The 26,264-nt window shown below is 39.2% G+C and overlaps 1 protein-coding gene across 5 annotated transcripts in view; it reads left to right on the plus strand.

Annotated features, from left to right (window-relative positions):
* Positions 1-26,264, plus strand: part of Prkcq (protein kinase C theta) — a 111,923-nt gene that overhangs the window by 74,508 nt on the left and 11,151 nt on the right. For all 5 annotated transcript variants that reach the window (XM_003473418.5, XM_013156517.3, XM_063260162.1 and 2 more), the window contains 4 exons: positions 12,486-12,577; positions 14,237-14,299; positions 19,337-19,475; positions 25,095-25,283. In XM_003473418.5, coding sequence (XP_003473466.1) covers positions 12,486-12,577; positions 14,237-14,299; positions 19,337-19,475; positions 25,095-25,283 — 483 coding nt within the window. The remainder of the gene's footprint in view (positions 1-12,485; positions 12,578-14,236; positions 14,300-19,336; positions 19,476-25,094; positions 25,284-26,264) is intronic.

Consider the following 26,264-nt stretch of genomic DNA (forward strand, 5'->3'; position numbering starts at 1 on the left):
CATGACAAGACCAAGCATATAGTATATTCAAAGCACTGTAGAAGATAAAGAAATACGCAAAACAGCTCCTCACTGGAGAACTGCATACTCTAATAAAAGAGATGAGATCTATATACTTAGAAATTAGTCTGATAAGAAGAAAGGACATTGGGCATTTAAGCTGTAGGGCTTTAGGAGAAAAGGATGAAAGTGAAGACAGAGAGCAAAGTGAAAACAGGCTCACTTCCTAAAGCAGGAAAAAAGCTGGAGTTTCTGGTTATAAGAGAAAAATCTACTAGAAACTTTCTCCAGAGAATAATTATAAATGCTTGTTGGCCTGGGTGGTAGAGATATGTTACATGTAGTCAAAGTGGCAAATTCTGTCTCTCTCTCCTAGGTCAAAGTGCTTTCCAAATTCTCACAGGCCAGATTTATGAGATACCCTGGGGGCTGCTTATAATCCTGTTGTCTCCCGTAGAATGTTGTAAAACTTGTAGAAAACTGCAGGATATGTCACCTTGGTCTTCTAGGAACAATCAAGCAAATTGAACCCTAATTTCATATCCTTTGTTTCCACTACTGTGTGTGTGTGTGTGTGTGTGTGTGTGTACCTATATTGTAGGTATGATTATTTTCCTATATCATGGAGAAGGCTATTAGGAATCTCACTTTGTAGAAAGCAGATGTATTCCCTTCTTTGTGTAACAGAATCTTTGATGTTATTTGTTTCTTTCCCTTTATGGGAAATATTCTTAAGGTTTCACTCAATTATGATGCTTTACCAAGACCAGAGATGTCAGTGTACTTACTGCATTCACTACAAGAGAAGGAAAAAGGGAGGCCCAGAAGGCACATGTCAAACGTAAATGTGACTGGTTCGGAACTTAGAAATAAGAAAAGAAAGAACAGAAAAGAAAAGAAAGGAAAAAGAGAGGAGAGGAGAGGAGAGGAGAGGAGAGGAGAGGAGAGGAGAGGAGAGGGGAAGAGAGGAGGTTGTGTTACATCTTGCCAAGAATTCTGCATTATTGCGTTTGAGATGTTTTAATTTATTATTCAGACCTTGCACATCAAAGTAACTGAATAAATATCCCAAGTGAATGTAAAAAAACAACATCTGAGAGTTGATCAGCTCTGGGAACATTAGAGGACAGGCATTATGTGAGGGGACAGTTATCTCTGCACACTAGCAAAGACAGTAGGTAGATAAATTAGCCGTTTACTTCTCTAGGGGATTGTTATTTTTCAGAGAAAGTTATTCATTGGCTTTCTGCCTCTAAGGAGAGCACCTGTTGAATATCAGAGTATTCAGCAGGTGTCCAGGGAGCTTATTCACTAGTTATTTATCAGGACCATGTGGATTAAATCATTTGAGACTTTTTAAAAGTTATAAATGACTCTATGTATGACCTGTTGCAAGGTGAAGATCCCCAGTGCATTCAAAATATATGGTGAACAGTTTCTTAAATTTTTTTATTTTAAAGAGAGTAAAGCCAAACAAAATAAAATAGAATAAAGCCACTCAAGACAAAATAGTGAAAGTGATACAGAACTTCAAAACAAAGTAATGGGAAATCAACAATGGCTACCATAATGCCTTTTATCTTAAAAATTGCTGCCCATCCCATCAGACATAATAAAATCAAACAGAACAGAATAAAATCAATCAGAACAAAGCAATATATGACTTCAAAACAAGAGAATAAGAAATCAACAGTGTCTACCATAATATATATTATCTTTGAAACATATGCCCACACCATCAGATATAATAAAACCTAACAAAACAAAACAATGAAAATGATATAGGATTTTAAAACAAGATAATAGGGAATTAACAATGGCTATCACCTTCAGAAAGAAATTCCTGATAGGTGCTATATTGCATATTGTTATCCTCTAAATAGACGCTCAGAATACTGGCTTTAGGCCTGCAAAGTCAGTCAAACATTAAGTTGTTTTTTACTTCAGTAGCTACCATCTCAGACTGTGTTTCTCCAAATCCGCCAGTGTTGGGGGGAGAGGGTGTCAGGAGCTCAGTACTTCTTGTCTCCAAGCACACATGCTGACTGGCTCACAGGAAGGGGTTAGCTTCTTCTTGGTTCTCTTCCCAGGACACATGACTGCCTTTAAAATTTTAATCTATGGCAGTAAAAGACACACTACCATTAACCTTTGGACTCATTTACCCAGCTTGTGAATTTCTGAAGCAGTTGTGGAAGTCCACTTTTGGTTCTTTAGGTGACCTATAATGGCTAAAGTTATTCAACACTTTACGTTTTGTGATTATTTTTATTTTGGAAAAGAGCAAGATTCATACAGCAGTGAATTCAGTGAATAACAGGGGCCACAAATGTAGCTCAGTGGCACAGCACCCACTTGGCAAGCATAAGACCCTGATTTCAATTCCTGGTACAAAAAAAAATTAAAAATATATTACAGTAAAAGACACTGTCATTGATCCCCTTCAAAATACTCAAAATACTGTACACTTCAGACACACAATCCATCATTTCTTGTCAATATCTCTTTCACAATAATAAGTGTTGTTTTTTGTTTGGTGTTTTTTGTTTTGTTTTTTTTTAATCAAGGATCGAACTCATAACCTTGCACTTACCAGGCAAACGCTTGAGCCACCAAGGTTAATCTCCAGTTCCCTTTACAGTAATAAGTTTTTCTTAATGTAAACATTCAACTTAATTTTCAGTTGCTCTTTGTATGGTAAAGAAATTTAAGAAGCTCCAAGGAGTTAGGGAGCTGTCAGTTTGGGCGGTGATGTTTGGCCCCAGGTCTGCTGTTGCACAATGGGCCTCTGAGACTGCTGTGCCTCTCCTGCGCAGCTCAGAGAGGAAAAATTACGGTGCAGAGAGCTTGCAGTGTGCAAACCCCATTTCCCTTGGGGAAGCACAGCTCTCACCCCAGGCATACAGACATCCCACTGAATCTGAACACGGACACAAGTGAAGCTCAAACGCATCTTCCAAGTTGATTCTCTCAGAGCTACATCAAGATGACCTTGTATATCACTCAGCTCTGACATGAGCCACTGGCATTGGAGTCTAAAGCAGATCAGCATTTGAAGGGCTGTTATTGTCTTAGCTGGAGGAAGAATGGCTTTCTATTCTTTATTTGCACTAACATTTCTTTGTTTTCCCTGCACATTTACAGTTTCTGTGCTTCACATGAAAGTTCACAGGCTTATAAGTACATGATTTTCTCCAGTGTCCGCTCAGCATGAATGTAACTGACTGGGCACTACAGGATTTTAAAAATGTTCAACATTAGTTTTACATAATTTATATTTTATGAAGTAAAATGTAGGGGAGAAATTCACTATAAAATTTTCCTACAGGAATAAATGTCATAAATCTCTTTAATGGAATTCACGAACAAGGAATTTAAAAACTGGGGGAAAATAAACATAAAATTTTGAAGCCACATTTCACAAATTTATTTCAAAAGTTACAAGTTCTTCTTGGGACTTTACTCTTTTTAAAATCTGTATTTCTCCCCAGTGATGCTAGATTTAAAAATCGTAAGTGTGTAAATTACAAAGCTATTTTTTATATGTAGTTCTAATTAGTTGAAGAAAAAAAAGACCCACCTAACATGAAAAGTAATGTTCTATTTTCTTGATTTTAAAGAACTTTGAATATGTCATCTCATTTAACTTTGATAACCTTGACAAAGTATACATTAGTATTCACGGTTTACCCAAGGAAAAATTGAAGGCCTTTGGAGATTCTGACTTGCCTATAATTGTGCAGCTTGCTGCGGGGCACAAGTAGGACCTTCCCACTTGTCAGTGTCCAGATGCTGGCTTCCTCTGTACTCACGCTATGCCAGTATCATAGTGACGCATGCCTTTATAGTAACTAAATGTTCACCTACAAGAGAGAAAAACTGCTTTGAACAGTAGTATCCCTCTCTTCTTCCTTATGCTAGAGTAAAAGAAAGATCAGCAATTCAAATAAACTATTGCTGATAAAACCATTTCAAAGAAGAGGATTTAAATTCAAAGCTAGTCTGGAAAGAAAAGATGCACCTAACAGTATGAGAATATTGTGGAGTTTTTTTCAGAAATAATTTTTTCCTAAGCATTAGAAGTGAACTAAGGCCTTCCCTCATTTGAAAAGTCCTGTATTCAAATATTATCAAGCATATGAAACTGTAACTTAAGAAATGTTACAATTTCACACCTAAAAGAGCTTCCTATGAGACCATCTCTGAGTCCTTTCTCTGTGAATTTGAGGCAAAGCAGCTGTGGGTTTTGCAGAGCTCCATGCCCCGCCCCCATCCCCCTAGAGGAACTAGAATGCTGGTGTCCGTGGATTTACACCATGGCCCTTGCCTGCAGCACTCCTAGGTTGAGCCAGTTGAAGATTCTTTGTCAGTATTGCCTTGAAATTTCTCTTTTATGAAAAAGAAAACTTGAGTTTCACTTTCTATTTATGGGACATCCAAAGCTTCACTTCCGGCGATGGCTTCAGGGCATGAGTTAATGCCCTTTGAGTGAGTCTTCACATTTCTTTGTGACATTGGTTCTCCTTTTATGACTCCAAAAGGGCAATGTTAAAAAATAAAAATAGCACTTGCAGAAAAGTTGCAACCTTTGGTGAAGAGAGTACCATCTTAATTGCAAGATATTATTTGAAATAAAAGAAAAACTCCCTTTTAATACCAGTCTCTGGTATTTCCAGTATTTGAAAATTAAAGCCATTTAAGATTGCCCAGTGTTTAACTTGAAACATTTTATTCAGGAAAATGCCTCATCCAAAACTGTCAAAAACATTTTAGTGCATAAACCCTTCGGTTGAGTTAGGAGCCCGAGCCATTGTTACAATTTTAGCAAGGAAAAGAAAAAAGCCACACAAACCACATCCTTCAAAAGACCTGGCCCTGCATTAAGAGCAGAGTTAACTTCACATGCTGTCCTCGTTTATAGTAACTGATAAACCTCTTTCTTTAAGGTGCCGTGGCGAGTTGTTATTTCAGAAATTGTGAATCATTTGGATGTGCGTCAGGTCCCTAGCCACACACAGCATAATTGTGATTCAGCATATAGATTTACAGTAAATTTACCAAAATTAGTAGATTAGAGCCAATTTATGCTATATTATTGTTGCACCCACAACGTTTGCTTAAGGTGTTATATCCAAAGCCAAGGAAGATAATGTGGCGTTAGGGAACATATTCAGGAATTCTCCAGCTTGTAAGAAAAACACTTTGGGCACATCTGAAATTTCATATGCTCCTACATGCTTGCTTTTTAAATTCATAGGCAGTTTCTCACCTTTATATGACTCTCCTGTTTCTTCAGGGTTCATGGAACTATGTGGTCAGTCTATTCCTTTGTCAGCCCCATAAGTATTGTCACCAGCTTCCTACAGACATGAGCATTGTGCATATGCTTTTAGAGAGTCCAAAGGAATGTGCCTTTCTGTGGTTCATAGTTCCCTCCTTTTTGAAAATTGCCTTGAACACTGCCTCCTCCATAGTCACTTTCTAACCTACTATGTGACTTGCAAGCAAGTTACAAAGTACGGATATGTTGGATAAAGAAATGACTCACATTACAGATGAGATGGAACAAGACAGGACAAGATCTTATCAGGCAACTAAAGACAGTGTTAATCAGCTTTCCCATAGCTGGGACATAATAGTCACAATGTAAAGGAGAGGTTTAACTAGGCTCACAGTTTCAGGGGATTCAGTCCATGGTTATAGTTGACTCCAAGACAAAAACATGATGGCAGAAGGAGATAGTGGAACAAAGTTGCTCAGTCATGATGGCTGGGAAGCAGAGCAGGGCAACAGTACCAAGGAGGAAGGAGTCAGGGACCAAAGAGGAAAGAGCTGGGAACCAGGTTTATGCCTTCATGATCACCCAGACATTTCCAGAAGTGCACTTAGTAATCCCCTAGCTTTGTTAATCCAATCAAATTGTCATATCATGATTTATACTGATGGCTGCATAAGTTAAAACTTACAAATTGTGTGTTTCTGATATTTTGATCCTTCTGGAAGAATTACTTTATTCATATTAGTTTGGTTAAAATCAATGAATATGTAAAAATTTAAATTTTTTTTAAATTTTTAAAAATTTTATTTAAAGAAAGACTAAACAAAACAGAAAATAGGTAGAAATAATACATACATTCAGAGAAAAAAATAAACAGTAAGAAATCACTAGTTGATGTTTACATATTGTTTTACAAACAGTTGTTCAAGATACAAAAATGGAACATGTAAAGTGGGAATTCAAACAGCGAGACTGCAAACAGTTCTGTTTCAACTGTCCAACAGAAACTTAGTAACATGGTTGTCAATCCTATACACTTAAACATACATGCAGTTATCCATATCTTCATTTATGTTTAGATTAAACAAACTAAAGCAGGTTAAAATCATTCTGAACAAAGAATAATAGTATTGCTGGATTTCACATCATGACACTCCGTGATCAGCACTGCGTACTGTAGTGTTTTTTTTTTTTTATTTAAAAATTTAAATATTTTAAAATCTGAATTTACATTTGATTGGATGACTCTTCTGCCCTGTACCTGACTATAGTTTCTTTATAGTGTTTAATTATGTTTCAATTTAAGTGAAATAAAGGGATAGCATCCGAATTTACTTCAAACACTGAATCCAAATTTCTGTGTCAGTACTACAAATGGCAGTGTTCATGTGACTCTATCAGTGAACCCTACCTTGTTAGGAATTAGCATTTTCTGATACTTTGGAGAGCTTACTCTTCAATAGCCTAAATCTGGATATAAATTGCGAGCCTTCTTGCAAATATTACAGATCATTTAAACAGAGGTGATAGATGACTTCTCTGGAAAAAAAAAAGAAAAAAACCCTTGCTTATAATTTTGAGAAGTAAAACTTACTGAAAATTTTTTTAATTATCAAAAACCATCAAAATATACTTCAAAATTCAGATATATGCAAAAGTATTCTGAAAGGAAGGAGTCGCTCGTTGTATTCAGGGGCCCCAGAGGTAGGATTTTTGAGTATGTCCTTTCATCTTTCTTTCTTTGCAAGTTCACAGCAGTGATAATTTAGTGACTTTAAAATATTAAACAGAATAGGTCATTTTCACATCAAACCCGTGTTGCTGAAAACTCACCTTTTATGTTCAAACTCAATCGGTCCCCAGGACTCTTCTGTGCTGGTGAAGATATATTATTCCATGTGCATATGCATGAATATTATATTTAATAACTATAGTCATAAATATAATAACAGCATCTGATACTTATAGGGCACTTATTATGTGCCACGCTATGTTCTGGGTACATTACATATTTTAATGCATTCTATCCTCATAGTAACCCTATGAAGTAGACATTGTTATTGTCCCTGTTTGATGGGTAGGGATACAGAGGGAGCCCCAAGGGAATACACAACCCACTGAAGGTGAAACAGCTATTAAGTAGAGAAGCCAGGATTTTGCTATACTACCTCTCCACAGAGATCTAACCATGTCAAGAACAATTTTAAAATTCACGAAAGAGCTCTATTTGTACTTTTGCTGTGAAGGAAAAGACTTTATTAGTTAAGACCAGAAAAGTCCTATGGGACAATTAAGGCAGTAAATACCAACTGAGCCCAAATCCCTGTTGCAAGGTACGGACTTCTAGAAATTCAGGAGCATTAGTTCTGACACACACTAATGAATCAATGGAAGATAGTGAATTTTACTGATTAGAGTCCACAGTAGAAATATAAACAAACCCTAATGAATGCATCTGCTGGTTTTCAGAAAATCGTTGCTCTCTGAATCCCTTTCTTTCATTCTCATTCTCTTTCTCCTCTTTTTTTCTCTCAATATAAAAAGTACACAAGTCTGTTGTATTTTTAATGATGTATCCTTATGAAAAAGCAAAAATCTGTTTTATAGCCAAATATATTCATAATAGTTACTCCAGAGTCTAAATTGCCTTCCAAATACCAGCGTACCTCAAAAATTTAATGTGAATGTGGCCACACTAATGTGGGATGTTCAAATACACTAGGAGGATATTTCACCCCTGACAGGACACTGTCCCATGTGGTAAGCTAGAAATATAATCCCATCCCCATCTAAAGCATTCATTACCTGTCAAGTGTGTGCTTGGACATGTCTGTGGTCCTCACCAAACCACCAAGACCTCCCTTTACTCACAGAGGGCAAATGTCAAAAGGATGGCCTTGCAGCTCATTTTGGGGGATGGCTCTACCAGACGATGTGTACATCCTTTCTCTTTGAGAAGCAGACTTGGAGAATGCAAAGCTTCACCATGGTAGTCCACACACCACAGGGAATCTCCATCTGTACTCACACAAATCAACCCACCATGTATAGGTAGTTGATACAAAGGCAGAGTCCCAGACAGATATCAGGATAGTGGGCTACAATTAGCTCAGTGATTGAAAGATTTGGCCCTGAAAACTGCTGAAGTTATTTCTTATTTTAAAAATTGACTGTTTCAGGGGCTGGGGATTTCGCTCAGTGGCATAAGCGCTTGCCTTGCAAATGTGCGGTTGTGAATTCAATCCCTGGCATCGATAAAAAAAAGAAAAAGACCAAAAAAATTGACTGTTTCCAGTTTCTGTATTCACAAACTATTGTAAGCTTTTTATTCTTAAATACAATTTTTTAACTCTTTACTTTCACAAGAACAGGTCACCTTTACAACTAACTTGTTACGCAGATCTTTAACACAGAAAATTAATATAGAAGAATCTGAGTTTCAGAGTCACCCAAAGTGATCTTATATTTTTAGAAATACAGAAGAAAACAAAATATGTAGATAGTTCTATCAGCCAAGTGATATTTGTAGATGCTCTGAGAAATATACTACTTCATATGCAAATATACAGAATTCTCTTAAAAATACTGGGATATTTTGACAGTGTTTCATGTATATATTTAAGTAATTTTGCAAGAATCATTTGCATTTTAAAGCACCAAGAAAATAATCAAAAAGTAGAGGTTTGATTTTACATGTATCAACAGAATATTGACATTGATTATTCCTTTCAATCAGTTGTGGGAAAATCACAGCAAAGCAGTGAATAACTGTGGTTGTCTCATTTTTATACTTTTAGCAGACAGAGCAGCATGCATGCTGTAGGTATATTTTTGAAAACTGGAAAGTTCATTAGTAAATGTCACTGAGTCGTACATTGAATGTTTTTCTTTTAGCCAAGGCACATGAGCGTTACCCAGTCAATCTCCACTTCCAAGAGCCCTGATATAACTGCACACTCAGACTCCAGATGAAACCACTTCACCTCCAAGATACAAAGAGCTTGATATCTTATATTATTAATCAATACAGTGGACAATGGAAGGACATTCACAGGCACACTCCAAAGACCATGCACTGTAGTACAGGAAGCCTTGTAAGAATGTTCACCTTACAAATCAGTATGTTTGACTTAATACCAACAGAGTTGGCAAAATTTTAGTGTTTCCTCTCCTGGTTGAGCAAATGTAAAATTCACTTATCCAGAAAGCCACTTGACCAAAAGCCATGTCTGTGTTACCTAAAAAAGCAGGCAGAAGTCCCAGAGATCATCAGTCCCTCTGTTTCCATTCCCTTGCTCCAGGTACATCTGCTTAAGTTCCTCCTTAGAAAATGAGACGCACATTTTAGAAACAAAATACCAAGACTAATCAAAAATATCCTCATTAGTCCTTTTCTGCCCAAAGCAGGGTAAAGCCACATTCTCTTCTGACCTGTCTGCTTTTGTACCCTTTGTCCTTGGTGGGATGAATTCAAATATTTAAGCAACTCATGATCCTTGGAGCCTTTTATACCTGTGTACACACAGACGTGTTTGCACTAACCAGTAGCCCCGCTCTGTGAGCCTGCTGGGGCGGGGTGGTGGTGGTGGTCCTGGTGGTGGTATTTAAGCAAAGGAAGCCCCTGCCCTTTGTCGTACAACTTTCTAGAGCTTTTAGTGGGCCATAATGAACCCGCCATAATTCTCAACTCCTCTGAGGAAGGTTCAAAGAGAAGATTCATCCCTTAATTAACTTCAAGTCTGCATTATTTCTAGACAGTGATCTCTCCTAGAAGTTTGCAAGCACAGCATATCTTCTAGCCAACGTTTATTTTACAATCTGGGAAGCTCTACATAAATATCAGTATAATGTGCTTAATAATCATCTTTTGACCAAGAAAAAGAGAAAACTCCATAAATGCAGTCCTTAGGCTAGGAAAAGGGAATTTACTCCAGCGTCTCTTGATGACATCTCCCCTTTTGCTTATGATGAAACAGTGACAGTCTAGCATCTGGCTCACAGACTAGAATTCCACTTAATAAATGCTGTGCCAGTGGCGGTTGATAGACTGTCAGGCTGGGGTGGATTTGTGGGTTTCTTCTCCCAACACTATCACAGCTCCACTTCTCACTCACCAGGAAAAGTCATTTGCATCAGCTAATGTATCACTTAGCAAGTGGTTAGACGGTCATATAACATTGACCCAGGCACAAGCCCTGCTCCCTCTTACCAGCCCTGTTCACCAGCCCTGTTTTGCAATTTCTGTCAGCTGATGACCAAAACACAAAAAGAAACCTAATTTTCAATTTTTTTTTCAAGAGCATGGAATTATTCGTTTCCATCCTCTGGGAAGCATTTAGCCTAAATGTTATCTTAGGATCTCCCAGGGGACTTAAACTGACACACAATGCCATCATAAATGAGAAGAGATAAGCAATTGGATTGTTCAGTGTCCTGACTTAGTATCAAAATGAGAACCGGAACAGGTTATTTTGAAAGATTTACTGTGGAGCCATCAAATCTCTTAGAGGGATTAAATGTGGCATCCAACATGTGAAAAATCTCCACTGCTGTTTAATTAATAGTGACTGTAGCAGTGCAGTCTTCTCACTGCCGTGGAAGTAAGGAGAGCTTACGCACCAAGCCCCAGGGTATTGTGGACTCTTAGTGGCAGCTTCAACTCCCCGCTCATCGAGTAGTGCAGAGTCTAATTTAGTTGTGAGAACAGGCGAGATTGGTGTGCAGAACATTTGAGATGGAGCTGAACTTTTGTCTCCAATCTCCTCCCCACATTTTCTCCAAGTCTAAATTGGCAGTTTATTCATTGTGAAATTGCAACCTTTATATAGCTTTGTAAGCATCCTAACACTAAAGGCAATGTTCCCCTGAGCACTGTTATAAGTAGTCTTATGGTATGTATTGAGCATTGCATTCTCCTGGGTACCTAAGTGAAGATGTCACCCTGTGGCTAGGGTGGGGCCAGTATGTTTTTGAGTAAAGAGGTAAAAATTAGAAGTTATTCATGAAGTATTTAAGGAACAAGAGCAACAGATAAGGTGTGTCAAGGAAAAGGTAAGTATGTGTAAATGCACTAATAATTACTCTCAAGTGAAGTCTGAAATAGCAATTTAAGATTTATGGTACCTGAAAATTTTGGCTTGTCCACAAGGTAAGTGTGCTCCATTTAAAAAGGATTAGAATCAGGAAACTGGATCTTTGGAAAAAGCAGATGGGCACAATTTTACCCGAATTATTAAGACAATCATCACAACATTTGCATTTCCTTACTTTGTAGAAAACTGAGCTCAGTGCAAACAAGAGGCTGTGAATGTCACCAAGACCAGATCACTGTTTATACCATTGCCTTGTACACGCAGGACCTTGGTTAGTCACACATTCAGATGTGAGGTGTTAAAAATCAGCCGATGAGGTTTTTAGGTGCAAATTCATACACAAACATGCCAAATGCCCTTATATCCCTATATTTGACAGGTTACTGATTCTGTTGAGTCTCAAGAACCCTTGAAAATTCAGGGTGCTCAACGAGTCTGCATAGCACAGACTGGTTGAAAGTTCAGTGACCTCTGACAACCCAACCCACAGTCTGCAGAGCACTCGGCCTTGATTTTGATGGCTGCCCCTCAAGGACACTAGGTCTAATATCACATGTGGTGCCCTCTGCTAGGAGGAACATGCTCAAAACCATGGTTTGCCTCTGCAACAAGTGAAGTGTGGACTGGGGAGGAATAAAGCAAACTTGATTGCAGTCTTCAAAAGAGTGGGCTCTGTCTCATCACCTTTGATAGATGAAGTAGAACTGAACATCCTGTGCTCACTCACTCCCAGAATGTGGTCAGGGCTGACTTACTGACTGTTATGGGCCCCGCTTCTGGGTCAGAAGCCTAGTTTTGACCATATTCTACATCATTAATCTCAACAACTGTCTGATCTGCACCCATCAATGGCTCAACTCTTTTCCAGGATCCAGTGGGCAAGTTCAAGCTGCACCCCACAGCAAACAAGCAGATGGTACCCAACATTGCACCTCCATTCCTTAGCCAGCCTAGGGTTTAAAAAATATACATTAGCTAAATGATTTTGATAGTCTTTTTGTAAGTTATTTCAAAATAGAATAGTTTTTTATGAAATTAATCCATTTTCTAAAACTTCTTTCCTTTCTCTTTTATTTTTAAGGAAATAAAAGTTAAGATTTTCTTTTTTCCTCTAGGAAAATCTCTTTTTTGTGATGGAGTATCTCAACGGAGGAGATTTAATGTACCACATTCAAAGTTGCCACAAGTTTGACCTTCCCAGAGCCACGTAAGAGCTGAATAAAGGGATTGGGGGGGGGGGTTCGTGTTTGTAACAGTTTGTGCAAACCCAGCACTGACAAAATATTTTTCCTGTGTGATAAGTGTGACATTTCTTTTACCTCCTCATTCAGCATGTCTAAATCCCAGGGCCATGTAAACCTTAGGGATTACTGTATTACCAAACAAAGCGATCATTTTCCCTGTTTATAAAACTGAAATTTGTGTCCCTTTTATTTCTCTATGTTTTGAGAACAACTGCTTATTTTCATGAGGAACCACTTCACTTGTAAATAAGCACAGAAGCAAATATTTGCTTTTTGGAAAGAAAGCAGTCAAATGAAACACAAATAGTGGAAGTCACCCCAGGGATGCAGCTTTTAGCTGAAGCCTTGAGTGGGAAGCCCAGTGCAAAAGCATAAAGCATCTGGCTTCTGGGGGAAGGAAACTGGAAGAGACATTTGCTCAATCTGAGAAGAAATCTTCCTCTTCTTTGACACCAAACAGTAACAGATGCCATTGGGAAGGTACAGGCTGGGTCAACCTGGTAGGGCCATTGCAGAGTCCCACCAGCACCTGCATACACTGTCCCCGTGGGTCCTTCCTGTGTCCTAAACCCACTATGACATTCAAGTAAAGCAAACTGTGCCATCAGGCTCCTCTAAAGTGACAGGTCCATACTAGATTTCTTTGCTCGATGCTGGCTCAACATTCACTCACCTCTGCATGAACACTTTGAGTGACTTAGGGTAGAAATGGTTTGAAAGGTGGTCTTGGTCCATTGGTCCTACAAAAACCCTGACTAAAACAGCTAGTTTGTCAAATCTAGGGGATAGCATGAGCACATTTCATTGCCTCCAGGAATCCTCAGCAAAGCACTCAGAAATCATTTTCTGGGATTCTGGCTGCACAGAAATCACTGGGCATTTTTGTTAGATGGGGTCAAATGATTGTCCCACTGTCCTCTCCTGGCTTCATGCATGAAGTCAGTTTGGACACATGCCGTCCATTGTTCTGAATGGAAGGAAGAAGATGTTTGCGTTCATCCATGAGGCCCTGCATGCCTCACTTCCAGGATGTTCCCCTTGTATCTGGCCCTAATGCCACTAAAGCTATGCTCACTCATTTCCTTTAAGCCTGTCACCATTGAGGATCAGTAACTTATCACTTTCCATCTTCTAATATCCTTTTTTACACCTCTCAGGCTGTATTTCTTGTGCACGCCAAATATTGTCAATATAAAAATAAGCCAGCCAGATCTATTCGAAATCACTGCGCCTTGTAGAACTATGAGCTTGAAGTAGACTTTCAAATAAAAAGCATAACTATTTTCCTACTGTGCTATATCATTACATTTGATGTCTCTGTGTGTTTTATTAGCAGAAAATGACAGTACAAACATTATGCTTTATAAATAAACACGAACTATAGGAGAGGCTGGCTTAAGACCCCAGCTCTGTTTTGTACACTCAAGGCTCTGACTGGATGCTCTGACCGTTCATTTTCTCAAGTGTAGAATGAATAACACTTTCCTTCTTAGGATTAAACAAAATTATGTGTGTGCATAATTCGGTCAAGCACTAAACATGCATAAAGCATCAGACAGGCTTTGGGGACTTCATTTTGTTCTCTTAACACATTCATGTTGAACCTTGGCTTTTTCCCTTAGATTTTATGCTGCTGAAATCATCCTTGGTCTGCAGTTCCTTCATTCCAAAGGAATTGTCTATAGGTAAGTTGTGCTCTTTGGAAACAATTACTAAGATGTCTAATTTCCTGGCCCAGGTAATTTAATCATTGCACTTCAGTGATGTGAAATTGCCAGTGAGTAAGATATTGTTAGAACGTTCCCCACCCAGACCTCCAGCTAACCATGATTACATGAAAGGTGATTAGATAGCAACCAGGTAAGCAATTATAGTCTCCAAAGCAAGAAGGTTCTAACCTGATTTTGTTATTTATGCTGGTCCTAACTCTTATTCTCTCATCTTCTTCCTTTCTGTCATTTCATTCCAACATCCTCCTTTCTCATGTCTTACTCTTTTTTGCTCTCACATTTTTCTCTTTGTACCTCTTGATTTTGTTTATATTTACTTGGACCTCCTTGAAATACTTTTGCAATATTCTCCTTTTGTGTTGAGGCTTTTTTTCATACATACATATAACATATTGTGATCATTCCATCCCTGCTGTGAAATATTCCCCTCTTCGTTGGGGTGGGAAGTTCTGGGACACTCACATACCCACGAAAACCTGCTGTCTTATGCCTTGCAAAAGTGCACAGAATGCTCCTGGTGTGCTCTTTCATGAGTCCAAAATTTCTCCATTCTGTGCTATCATTTCATGCTCTGCTGCCAAAGCTCTCAGATGGGAGCTATTGTATTTCAGTCTTCTTTCTTCTTTTCTCAAAACCCAGTTGACACTTACTTAACATACAAATCTTCAAAGGCTTAGTTGTCGTGTTTCCAGTGCACTGTAGATTAGAGCGGGGAAAATAGAAAGCGATAAAGAGAGGAGTGGAGAAGAGGCTGGCTAAGCTGCTGAAAACTCAGAGGGACCTCTTCTGTGACAGACTCACAATGACTGGGAGTCACCAATAAAGATTTCATTGTGTTCCACTCAGATTGTTGAAACAGCAAGCAGCACAGAGAGTTGGTTAATACTGAAGCTTTGGTGCTTACAGTATATCTGGAAAATTCCCTTAAGGAGGAAGGACCCCTTCATTTCCGGAGGCTGTCAGTGTGAGTCTACAGTATTTAGCATCACCGGAAGCTAGGGAAGTTTGGGAAGCCAGGTTTCTTAAACAGGCTTTTGTATATATATATATATATATTTTTTTTTAAACTGGCTTATGTATATATTATACATATACTTATATAGAGAGAATTATGTACATATATACATATGTGTATATATGTATGTACATCATAATATATGTATGTAATGCAAATATGTCTGTAAAATAATAGATTTTGAAGATATTTTATGATTTTTAAAATCTCCATCAAGTTGCAACTCACCTTGATCAGAATCCATAGGTTTTATATTTTTCTCTATATATCTATAATGACTGTGATATCTAAAATACACTTGTACCTGGATGCTAAGAAGATTATATTGAATGGGTGCGTGGATAGATGGATGAATGAATAGAAGGAAGGGAAGAAGGAAGATAGCAAGGCATATGAGGGTGGGAAAAATCAAGAAGATTAGCAAAAAAGACAGAGATCTGTAAGTAGAAGGCAGCTCCCTTAACCATATCTATTCTTCCCTACCCCAGTGCTTCTGTCATACCTTCTAAATTATTATCACATCTTCTAAATTATTGGACACATGCAACATAAAGACCAGTTAAGGTCTGTAAGTAGTACTATTAGCACAATCAACACATGTCTAGTTTAGAGCTCTTATTCTGTCCATGCATGGAAATCATGTTAAGTCTTCTTCTACACCACTAAGATAAAATGCCGGGCTTATTTGGCATAATCATAAAGTTGTAGGAGGTTTTTAAAAGCTATCATCAGGTAGTTAAAAATGAGGACAGTCATTGATCCTAAATTGCATGCTGATTGTTACAGACTGAAGGCTAAAAACTATAAGCAGGCTGGGAGCGGGGTGCCAGTGCTGCTGATGTGGTGACTGCTCATGTGTAATTTGAACTAAACTTTTAATTTGGCAACTGATCGAACAAGGAGTTTTTATTAATTTTCTTCTTTTGATTAAATACAATTATGATTTTCTAGGGTCACAAAACTGATATATTAGTTTTGATGGGCTGTTTTAAATAAATTTACTGCCAATTTAGTGGCTTAAAGAAACAAAACTATTCTATTATAATTCTAGAGGTGCAAACTCTGGATTTAGGTGCTGGCAGAATCAATGCTTGCATCAAAGGCTCTGGAGGCCCCTTCTTTGCCTCTCTTCGCCTCTCGTATCTCCTGGCCTCTTTGGCTGTGGCTGCATCACACCGGTCTCCTCCTCTATCTTATACATGCCCTTCTCTGTACATGCATACCCTCTGTGTGTCTCTTAGAATAGTCCTGGACAGATTTAATCCATACACACGCCCAGCATGATCCCCTTTTGAAATTCTTAATTATATCTGCAAAGACATTTTCTCTAAAAAAAAAATAAAGTCACATTATCAGAGTTCTGGGGATCAGGACATAGAGATATCTTTGAGGACCACCATCCACCATCCAACCCTCCACAACTGGTATTACAGATTGTCTGCTGAATTACAACCCTTTGCTAAGCATTATGGTGGCCACAAAATATGTAGAGGACCTAACCCACAGATGCCACTTTCTGGGTTTAATATGCTGTAGAATTACATGAAAGGGCATAAGAAGTAGATTCTTTTTTTTTAAACCCAATTGATTATAATATAATTAAAAATGTAAGTGCAGAGGGAAGAAAAGACCTCTTCAGAACTGAGTAAGGGAGAGGCATCTGCCAACAAAACTTTCTAAGCAGAAGGTAAATCTTTTAAGGGAAAGAGGCTTTGCAAGTGGAGGAAGTGAGTCCAGAGGAGATGCAGAAATAATAAAGGGAAGGACAAATGGGAAAATGTTAAACAAATGTCTCTAGGTTTAACTATAAGCCTGTTGTTGAACAGCCACAAGACCCAAGGCCCTGAGATATAGAGAAGCAGGTGCACCATCACGTGATTTAACCACCTACTAGTGGGACTATAAAGGAAGTGGCTTCTTCCAGGAATTTAGAGGAACATGAATATTGATGACCAGTCTCATAAATCTACATAAACAAAAGTTAGGTCTCATTAAGAACTTAGAAGCAAGAAGGTAGACCATTGGAAACCAGGGCAGCATCTCACTTGTCTCTTCATTTTCTGCTCTTGGCCTACATACTTCATTGTTCCTTCTTTTACAAGCTAGTCTTCTATTTCTCCAAGGACATGCAAGAATCTAAGGTTTTACCAATCTGAATGTGCCCAATTTCATCCAAGGGCATCCCAGAGCCAGTGCCATAGCAGCTCTGGGACCTAACCAAGACACACAGAGTGTCGTATCACAACTCAAGCATCCAATAACATAGAAAATAAATGATCCAGTCAAGTCAATCCACTAAATATTGCTTACTTTACCCTCTGGGAGGAGAACCTTCAAGAAAAAAGCTTCAGAAAGTCCTAATCTAAAAATTCCATCAAGAGATAAAAACAATGGCTGTTCCTACTCCCACCCATGTTATTTTAGCTAACCAAGCAGGGCAGTGATTTCCGTTACAGCCACATGTTCTAGATTTAAAGATCTAGTTCTTAGAAGGCGCAGACAACCCAAGAAAGACAGATGTGAATGAAAAACTAGAATTTGTGAATTTCACTGACTCAAGTCAACAGGATAAAAGTTTCCAAAATTGATGGCAAGTGAAACACTTAAATTATCTTTAAAAAGTCAATTTTGCAGTTGCAAAATAAGAAATGTGAATAGTGTCACTTTGTATAGAAAGCTTTGGCTTATAGTAATCTCACTGTCAACCACTGTTCTGGAGAAGTTCCTAACACAAGGACAGGACATCTTACCAGAAGCCAGAGAATCCTAAGAGGAGCTGATAGTGTCTCTGAGTCCGCACCAGTCAGCTCACCCACCTGGAGAACGTTGCTTCCATCCTGAGCAGCGCCTCTCAGGAAGAAAACTGAAAAATTCTAGATGTTTAAAGTGTCCAAACAAAGTCTGTGAGCTTGGTGAAGCAAAGATGAGAGAAAATTTGATGTCATTTCAAATATTTGAGGTATCATGTGTAGTGACAGTACTATAAAGACCAGCGGGTAAAATAACAAGAAAGCACAATGTGGCTGGTTTATTTTTAAAAAGTTGTCACTTACACTTATCTGAGAATAGAATGAGCTATTTTAAGAGGATTCTGTTTCTCTAAGGAAAGAAGAATGTATAGAATGATGTCCTGTTATTGGGACATTCTGTTACTGGGGCTTCTGGTTCTAGAGTGGTTCTTCAATGGTTAGGAATGGTGTTTTCAACTAGACTTGGAGTTAGGTGCAGTCTAATTTATTCACAAAAACCAAAATGTATTTAAAAATAGCATACTGTAAGTATATTTTTAGGTCATTCCCACTTCATCCTTAGCTCCAGAAAAGGTCCTGGGTTAAAGGCTGATATTCTTCCTCCCTTACATAGAGTTGTGCTCCTTGATAAATCAGAAAATCAGCAGTAGCAGCCAGCACCTTGAGCAATGAGCTTTGTCTGCACCCACTTTTTAACAATGCACCTGTGTACATGTTGTGCTCTACAGCATTAGAGATTATCCTGCTCCAAATGCATCACCGGCCCAGAAGGCATTGCACTGTTAGCCCTGTCTTTACATTCAGACATTGTGTGAAAGCCCCTTTTAAAAATCATAGGATGCTGCACTGAGGAGATGACGCAAAACATGCATGCACTCTCTCACCTGCCAGCTCATGCATACAGGAAATATGCTCCAGAGATTCACCAGTTGCTGAGTGGAGCATACAGGGCAGAAGAAGTTGTCAGAGAGTCAGGCCCAAGGCAGCTGCCGGTAGAGACCTGAGCATGAGCTGTGGGTCTAGAAGTGAACACCAAAGAGCAGGGAGAAGGGCATACTGAGCAGAGCTGTGATCTAAGGATCAGGTGGCAAGGAGGAGGAAGGGCTAGCTAATCTCCCCCTTGTGCACCAGGACAGGCCATGATGAGACCAGCTACCTTCTTCCTGTGACAATGTTCTTCTAATTGCATTTACTAGTGTGGGACTTAGCTTTGCTTTTGTTTTTCAGGGACCTGAAACTAGATAATATCCTGCTAGACAAAGATGGACACATCAAAATAGCAGACTTTGGGATGTGCAAGGAAAACATGGTAGGAGATGCAAGGACCAACACTTTCTGCGGGACTCCAGACTACATTGCCCCGGAGGTAGGGATGTACTTCCCAGCTTGCTCTGCAACTGCTTTTTCCCAGCTCAGCATTTCTGGGCCAAACTCTTTTTTGTCCCTGTCGAATCAGATGGTTTTCAGTATTTGGGTTCAAATTTTGTGAGTTTTTTTTTTTTGAAACATTTGCTAAAAGTGGCTGCAAATACGGTTGTTGCTTATCTTATGGAGCATGCTAGTCTAACTAATGCCAGCACCTCCCAGGGGCTTGAAGAGTCCAGTACTCTCTTTCAACTGTGACTCTAACTCACTGCAGGCTTAAAATATGCTCATGATGCTCAGACCAACCAGAAGGAGCAACTGATGAAGAACAAAGTGGAAACAAGTGTTCAGCTAAGGGAGTTTCCTCATAGGGTGGAAGACCAGCCTGGTGATTTCCACGCCTCTGTGTTAGTGAGCGCTGAGTGCTTGCCAGAGACTCTCTGACCCCATTTCCTCTTTTATGCCACAATTGTAAATGCAAACATTAAATAAGAGAGCTGCTGAAAGTTAAACCTCAGAACACCCGGGATTATAATAATAGTAAACAGCAATAATAATCATTACCATCTCAGCACCCTGAGGAATGGCGTTTGTTCAGAAGTCATCTAGCCATCCAACTAAACCCTATTTTTCCAGAAACTTCCATAGCCTTCCACTCCAGATTAGATTGGGTTATACTGGAATGGATTAGACTGGATTAGTTCAGGCCTTACCTTGTAGTTACTTGTTCTGCTTACCTTTTCATCTTTTTTTTTTTTTTTTTTTTTTTTTTTTTTTTTTTTTTGTCTTTTTCCTTTTTACCGGTACCAGGGATGGAACTCACGACTGCCTGCTTGACAGGCAGATGCTTATGCCACTGAGCTAAATCCCCAGCCCCACCTTTTCATCTTTCAATCTCACTACACAACTAAATATTTGCTCTAAATTGGGTCCTGCTTCTTACTCATCTTTTTAAACTTTTATTTCAAAGTGATTGTAGATTCACTAGAAGTTACAAAATTAGCACAGAAATGAATCCCATATGTCCCTTCACTCAGGTTCCCCTTGAGTTTCATGCCCAGGGGTTTCATGCTGCATTGCTATGGTACAGTATCAAAACCAGGATTCTGACACTGGCTCAAAATAGATATGATTCTGTGTCATTTTCTTGCACAGGTAGATGCAGGTGATCTTCCCTTTATATATAAAGAACAAGGGCAGAGATTGGCACTAAATAGCTTGTGAAAGAATGGATGGATGGCTGAATGAATAAGCATGTGAGTATGTGACAGTTGTCTGAGGAAGGCAGTGATAGGCCTCTGAGTCCCAGGTTTAAAAAAAAATCAAGCAGCAAAGCCCTGTCCCCACACAAGTAACTGTGGCATTTGGAGTCTAAGAACTGTGATTTTTGCCCTGTGATGGTGGGTATTCAATTTTAATTTAACCTTGTTTAAAGGCAAGGTTGACTTCTGTCCCAAAAGAAATTCTGACTCTTACTGTCAAGGAATTGTTGAGCTCACAGAGCTTTGCTCATTATTTAATAACTTTCCAGTATGAGAAATTTGTGCCTCCTTCAGGTTGGCACAAATACAGATATCAATACAGAAAACTATTTCGTCTGAAGGGAAGCCAAAGCTAATTAAGGTACGAGTGGAGGAGATCTCAGAGCAGAGATTCAGTTCAGCACTTGGTTTCCTTAGGGATAATTCTCAACTGCATTCACTCGACTCAGGCCATATCACTGTCATTACCAGCAGAGGTCTCCTTTGTCATCTTCTCAAGCTCATCGGAGCTGCCTCAGTTTCCTTCCTTTCTACTCTAAGAGAACTTAGTATGCTTCTCTTGCTCTTATTCATACCCATCAGCAAACATTTTGTGCCACACCTTTTCCTTGGCAAGCCTTCTTGATTCTGTTTTCTTCTAACTCTTCCAGATTTACATGGAGAGATACCCTTTTCTCTCTGTAATTCCTCTTTTTCTCATTTTCAAGCATGCTTGTCTCCACGTGCATCCATGCTTGGCCCTCTGCTCTTCTTACTGGGTTTTTTCAAGGGGATCTGTTTATGACAATGGTTTTAGTTCCAGAATCCAAATGGCCAACCCAGACGTCTTGGCCCAGAACCGTAGGTCTGTGTTCCTACTTGAGATCTCCCAGGAAATGTCAGAAGCCTTCCAGTTAACAGGTCCCAGACTCACTGTCTCTGTTGAATTCATCTCGCCACCTTCTATATTTTTAACCTATCTTAATTAATCATGTGTCACATATCCGGTCATTCGCATAGAAAACTATGATTTTATCCATGTTTTCTCCTTACTCCCCAAGTCCAACCAAGCACTAAGACTTCCTACAATTGAGCCTCTCAGGTCTATTCGCTCCTTCAATCTTGTGACCAAATCAAGGTTCTCTCTTTAATCTTTTTATCAAAAAGAATCCCTTTGGTTCACTACTCAAAGAGTCTCCAGTTCTTTCCATGCTTCCTGCAGCTAACCTCGTCTAAGACCTTTCACATGACGTCCCTCCACCCCAACTCATCACCACACAACTGCTTACACATTTCAAACTTTCAATCATGTTCCCTCATTAAACAAGCACCCCCACTATTAGTAGTACAAAAACACTTGTTCTCTATTAGAATAATGAGATTCAACAACTTTTTTTAAAAAAATCTTAAAATCCTAATGTATTTATCTCAATTTTTGGTTCTCATGGCTATCATAGCTAGAAAAGGTACTTCACAGAGGTATAACATTAAAAAAAAACTATAATATGTAAAATTAAGGCAAGGCCATCACTGATAATTATGACTTTAGTATATATTTCAAAACAATGTTTTTGACATGCTCAGTTATTTTAAGTCAACCTCCTGTTGGTTAAAACTTAACTATTGAGGTCGTCACTGTTTTTAGTTTCCTTACTCATGACTAGCAAAGAGCTTGTACAAGGAGAGAGATATCAGTGATACCATTTTCTCAGGCTTTGCTTATGTTTGCATTATTTGTTTCAGCATTATCTTTAATTCAGATGTTACATTTGCATTAATATTGCCATATTATCTTCAATCCAAACCACGTTGCAGATAACTGTTTAAGTATTTCTCATAACATAGAAATTTGTTTAGTTAACACACCACCCAGCATGGCCACACACCTTCCGTTTCATGAAAATAACTATGCAGGTAACCGCCAAGCTGCTCTGAGATGGGGTTTCTCGTCCTTCCCTCAGGGTACCTCACTTGCTGCTTACATTTCTAGGTGATGGCATTGGTGTTGTTTGCACAGCACCTATGGCTGAAGAGTACATTTTTTTCATTTTAGATTTTTTAAATGGATATAAATATAGTTCTAATTTGCTTCCTATGTCTTGTAGAATAACATGGTCACCTCTCCTTGCATTCATCTACCAAATTTTTGGATTTGCCGGTATAAAATGCAAACCTGTCACTCCAGTGTTTGTAGTCTTTAGGAAGCATTCATTAGCAACTGCATGTAAAGCAAAATCCAGACAATGGGTTCCTAATGATAGATCCAATCATTTTGACGTGTGTACCTCCCCTGACTGGGCCATTCTATGCTGTCTGCCCTGACATGTCCTATGCCTTGGCCTACGGTCACCCTCACCTCCCATCATCTTCCCTCTGAAGATCTCCATGTCTCTTCCTCCCTAGGGCAGCCATAGCATGTGTGTCCCCAGTTATCCAGTAAACTAGAGACCAAGAGTGACCCCCCTGTGTCCTCTCAAGGTTCCGAGTAACAAGTCACAGAGTACCATCAGAAACAGTTCCTGAAAAATAGACTGTGCATCCCATGCCTGAGTCTCCTGAGATGTAACACTCCTCTCCAAAAGATCCACTGTTCCCCCTGTGTCCCACTACAGGAGTGAGGAGGGTCTAAAACACATGGTTTGCGGCTCACCTTATTTTGACAAGCCATAAGGACACAGTTACACGGGGAAACATTCAACTTTCTACTGCAGACTAGCAGCACCATTAATCCATATGGGATTTCAGTACCTAAACACAGTTCTTGGAAAAGTCTGGGTCACACGGAAACCAAATCAATATAGGTCCTGGTGACTGGTCACCTAGTGTTAGAGCACCACTTGCCCCAGTACGTGCCAGTGCAGATCAGTGCAAGACTGCAGACCTTAAAACGCCCACTCCACAGACCTCAGGAGCTGCAGGTATAGGTCACAGTAAGGGAAAAGGAGGAACTCCGTGGTGATGCCACTGTCAGTACTTTTCTGGGTTTCTCCAGTTTAGAGCTCTGCTTTGGACGGAGACAAAAGAGGACAGCATGGTAATCTGGAGAAGACTGCCTTTCTAAGTCTACCCTGGGACACCTCACTCTGTCTTTACCAGTACTGAGCATGAGCACACCAGAGAGCAGCAGAAGCCAGGAAATAACTTTATAAAATAAAAGGAGCATCATACAGCAAAATCTCCAAAGACTGGAATTCAGAATATAGCTTTCAACACCCTCACTAACACCTATTAAGTAAGAAACATATGTCCCGGAACCCAGTCATCCTCCCCAGGGATAATAATACCAGTTCAGAGAATTTTTCTAAATAAAGGCACAATATCTGAAAACGCCTCTGATGTATCAGTGCTCCTTCCGATGGAATTCTGTTCTGTGTATGAATTTCCACTCTGATTTTTCCTCCTAATGTTAGAATGAGATTTTTATGAGCATCCTCTAGCCTCGAAGGCTTAATTTCTACCACAGCTGTCTCCTGTCCTCCAAATTTCTTTTCATTTGTTCTGCTAGAACTAAGCTATTTACAAAGATGTCTTGCTCGGAGGGGTTTCTTTGGCTCCCTCTTGTGGTAAGTCTTGGGACTCATGCACGAACACGCCCTCAAACAGCACATTTGAGCTAAAATTGTTTTGTGAGGCTTGTGCACACTCTACCTTCCCACAGTAAACAAAGAAACTGCTGAAACTCAACACGCAAAACCCCTTTTATTTCCAAAAATGTAAATTGGTGAAAGGATCGACATTTTGTAGAAAGTCAGGATTTCAGACTTCAGATATTCCCTAGCAGAGAAGGCAGACCAGTTCTCCCTAGAACCTGCTTGGTAGCTACATGTAGCTTAAATAAATCTTTGATTTCTAGATTTCTAAACAATTGCAACAAGAAGCTTGACTCCTAAACTCAATAGCTGTGACTAGCTCAGCTTTAAAGGTAAGACTTGGTCGATAGTATCTTTGGAGGCTGACTTCTTTCAGAGATTTTATGCAAAGATTCAGGACAGCAGAAGCCTGGTTTGGTTTAGATGCTCATATCAGAGGCACAGAAAAACATAATTCACATACAAACTCCATTAGGCCCAATATTTGCCACCCAAGTCCTCACATTAGAGATGGGAAAACGAAAGGTAAGGGCATGGTTTGTTTCTCTTAAAACCAGAAGCAAAGGAGAAACTGAAACTCTAAAGTGTTTACTCAAACTCAGAAATTTTGGCACTGTGAAGTCATTTCGATTCATTCATCAGTGTGTCAAAAGAGAGTTTCCAGTGTGGTCTTGTTGAAACCATGTATTACCGTCAGTACGCATGATTTACAGAATGCCCTTGAGAAGGCAGAGCATCATGGTCATGATCTTCATCTGTTAATTATGTCTTTCCCTTTTGGTTGCACAGATCTTGCTCGGTCAGAAGTATAACCATTCCGTTGACTGGTGGTCCTTTGGTGTTCTCCTCTATGAAATGTTGATCGGCCAATCACCTTTCCACGGGCAAGATGAAGAAGAACTTTTCCACTCTATCCGCATGGACAATCCCTTTTACCCACGATGGCTAGAGAAGGAAGCCAAGGATCTTCTAGTGAAGGTAAGAAATGAAGTCAAGATTTTTATATGATTAGCATAGGTTTTTCTGTTTAATATATCCATTAGTTTCAAGACTCTGACTTATGCATGATAGGACACACATTTTTTGCAATGAACTGGATTTAAATGGGATACACATTCGGTGTAATAACTGAGGTATAGAATCCTGGGTATCAAAATGAGTTTAAGATACACCCTTCTTTACTCCAATTAGTTCCATGGCTCTAAAATGTCATTACACATGGAGATGCAGGTGAACCATTGATCAGTAATAGTTCGTAGCTTAAAACTCATTCTTTTGATTCCTATATAAAAAAATATTCACTCCAGTTCACCATTTCCCTGCCCTGGTTGAAGCATTAGACAAGACTCATGGTTTTTCAGCTCATTCTTGAATGCAAAATAAATCTATCATCCCTCTTACGTCATAAAAACACTGCCTCAGTTGAGAAATTAAATAACCTAGTCCAAGATATAAGCTGCCCTATAGATCTTAATATGAAAGCTATGCGTCCTGCTCTCTTTCTTCTTGTCTGAGCAGCTCCTCACCTTTGGAGAAGCAACTGTAGTCACGTTTCAGTTGAACGTGTCCTTCTTTTCATCCTAACTCTCGAATATGCTTAACACTGTACCAGGTTGAAGCCAGGAAAGGCTAAAAAAAGGATAAGGAGAAAGAAGAGTTCTTATGGGGCTGGATCACTTCACACTCTTTGAACCTGGCAGACGTTAAAGCTGAGACTTCTGTGAAGCACTCTGTAGGTTCTTAGGACATACTTACACGTGAGGACATTTTTGGCTGAATCCTTTGAGGTACAAAGCTGTTCATCCCACTCCCTAGCATTGCCACCTAGGTAGCACTTTCATCCCAGTTTATTGTCTGCCCAGCATATTGTCTTATATACCACTTAAAATGCATGCAGACAAGCTCTGCCCTGCATGCCTACCTGTTTTGCCTTGGAAATACTGATGCATTCCTCACCAT

Source organism: Cavia porcellus, unplaced genomic scaffold (genome assembly GCF_034190915.1).
Source record: "Cavia porcellus strain 051 isolate PalLab524CR breed Dunkin Hartley unplaced genomic scaffold, mCavPor4.1 scaffold_13, whole genome shotgun sequence".
NCBI lineage: Eukaryota > Metazoa > Chordata > Mammalia > Rodentia > Caviidae > Cavia > Cavia porcellus.